This window comes from Centruroides sculpturatus, unplaced genomic scaffold (assembly GCF_000671375.1).
Source record: "Centruroides sculpturatus isolate CEXI.00-Female unplaced genomic scaffold, Cexi_2.0 scaffold6594, whole genome shotgun sequence".
Classification (NCBI taxonomy): Eukaryota; Metazoa; Arthropoda; class Arachnida; order Scorpiones; family Buthidae; genus Centruroides; species Centruroides sculpturatus.
In genome coordinates, this window is record NW_019390693.1 from 708 (window position 1) to 2,821 (window position 2,114).

Sequence of the window (2,114 nt, forward strand, 5' to 3'; positions counted from 1 at the left end):
TAAATGCTTAATCACAGGTTAAAAATATGCATTTATTTGTGGAAATTACATTGAAATTGTGATAAATTGTGTCTGAAAATGGTCGTATATTTAGTATTCTGTTATTCTTTGAATGTCATATATTAAAATTAAAAACTTTATACAGATAACAGAAGAACAAAAGTAGCAAATTATCATTCGTTGTTCGTGTAAATGCAGTAATAATTTTGTACGTTATTTCTGTTTAGTGCGTGAATATTCAAGAGTATCTTTTTCAGGAAAGTGATTTTTCGTAAAATATCTTACATTTTGCTAAATTCATCATTAAAATTATTATTTTAAATGATACTTCGCTATTGAAAATTTAACTTAATTACAGTAAAAGTCATACCATTTAATGAGCCAATAATCGCTAAAACTGAGTAGAGTCTGCGATAGAATTAGCATGAAAAGTATAAGTATCTTGAAGAGTAAACCTGCTCCGGCATTCATATATGCTTTATAAACAGATATTCCAGCTATTCGAAGTTGGTCATTCTTGTTGGATATTTCATTACATGTTGTTTTCTACAAACAGTAATACTTTGAAAAATATATATCAACGATTCATAATAATAAGTATTTATTTAAGTTGCTAGCCAGAGTGGCCGAGTTAGTTAAGGTGTCAATATACCAATCTGGAGGTCACTACTCTCATTGAATGGCAAAATTAAACCATGTGTTTTGTGAGGTGATCTGACCCTCATCCTTCAGTTTCACCCTCGTGGACCTGGCTGTACTTAAGATTAGCTTGAAGCAAAGCGCTGATAAAGAGTTAATATATATAGACTATATTAGCTAAATTTTTTGATTCTTTGTGGATTACTTTATTGACTCTGCCTTTTAACTGTTTTCACTCCTGTATATATCTATATCTATATATATTTAGAAAACATGTCTGTTATGTAAAAACAACAAGAATGGACTTCATGATACATTGATATATCATGAAGTGTTTTATGATATATGAATATATAAATATATAATTGTTTAATGTAAATAAAATCACAAGTCGTTGTTATTATGTGTCAAACTGACTTTCAAGAAATTATTCGGAAACTTTCTATGAGTAACTGACTGCTACTTAAGTGTCACATATATAAAAGCCAGGAAAACTTTTCGTGGACAGATCATTGGTAAGGCAAGAATCCTACAACTAGTGTTTGTAGTTTTACTTACTCGGCCTCTCACTGGCACAAAACAATAAGAAAATTAACAATAAAGATATAATTAACAAATGCATTTAAATATTTTACCAGCCGTGACTTACTAGGTCATTATCAATATTTTGAATGGGATAAATCGTGCCAACTTGTATATTGTAAAATGCTTCTTCTTCTTTAAAAGAAACGTTTGATAGTTCTATCTTTTGCTCCGAAGTTTCTTTGTCTAATACAATTCCTGTATAATTTTCTACGTTTTTCAATTCATTATACTTACCAAGAGCTTCACATTTTCCCTAAGATAAAAATCATGTTAACAATTTTTGTACTGTATATTTATAGGTTAAATACATTATTTTTATAAATAAATTAAAATAAAAATATATTTATATTTACATGTAAGTTACANTAACGTTTTTACAGCCATGATTGAATTGACGAAAATTTTGCTAGCGATAAAACAGAACAGGACCCAAATTATTCTGAAAACGAGAGTGACTGGAACCAAGTGAATCAATCAATTCAGATATATCAGATACGTGTGCCGGGATGTGAACGGCACACGTACTAGTAAAATCTAAGTGACTCGTACAACATGAAATTCATATAAAACGGAATTATCAACAGTGTTATAGGGGGGTCTACTGTAATAAATCTGGCATAATTACTTTGAACTTCCAGACTTCGAATGCTATATTCCAGAGAAATTAGATTCAATGTTTGAACAATGCTTCTATGTTTATATTGCATACTCAATGAAAAAATCCTTTCCCTGCATAAATGCCATCCGTTCTGCGTGCAACTTATCTATCAATATTTTTATCGATTTGAAAGCATCTTTTCTTACGCTCGTGTGTTATCAATACTTTTCCCTATATATCTTAAGAAAAAGGACATAAGCACACCAACAGTGAATGGAATTTTGATTTTATT

The 2,114-nt window shown here is 29.8% G+C and overlaps 1 protein-coding gene across 1 annotated transcript; it reads right to left on the minus strand.

The window, feature by feature from the left end:
- Window positions 1-243: 243 nt before the first annotated feature.
- LOC111617507 (ABC transporter C family member 7-like) lies at window positions 244-1,477 on the minus strand (the record flags this gene model as incomplete). Its single annotated transcript, XM_023358789.1, has 2 exons — window positions 244-546; window positions 1,289-1,477. Coding segments are annotated over 2 exons (387 nt in total), but the record flags the coding sequence as incomplete, so codon positions are not given.
- Between the last annotated feature and the right edge of the window lie 637 nt (window positions 1,478-2,114).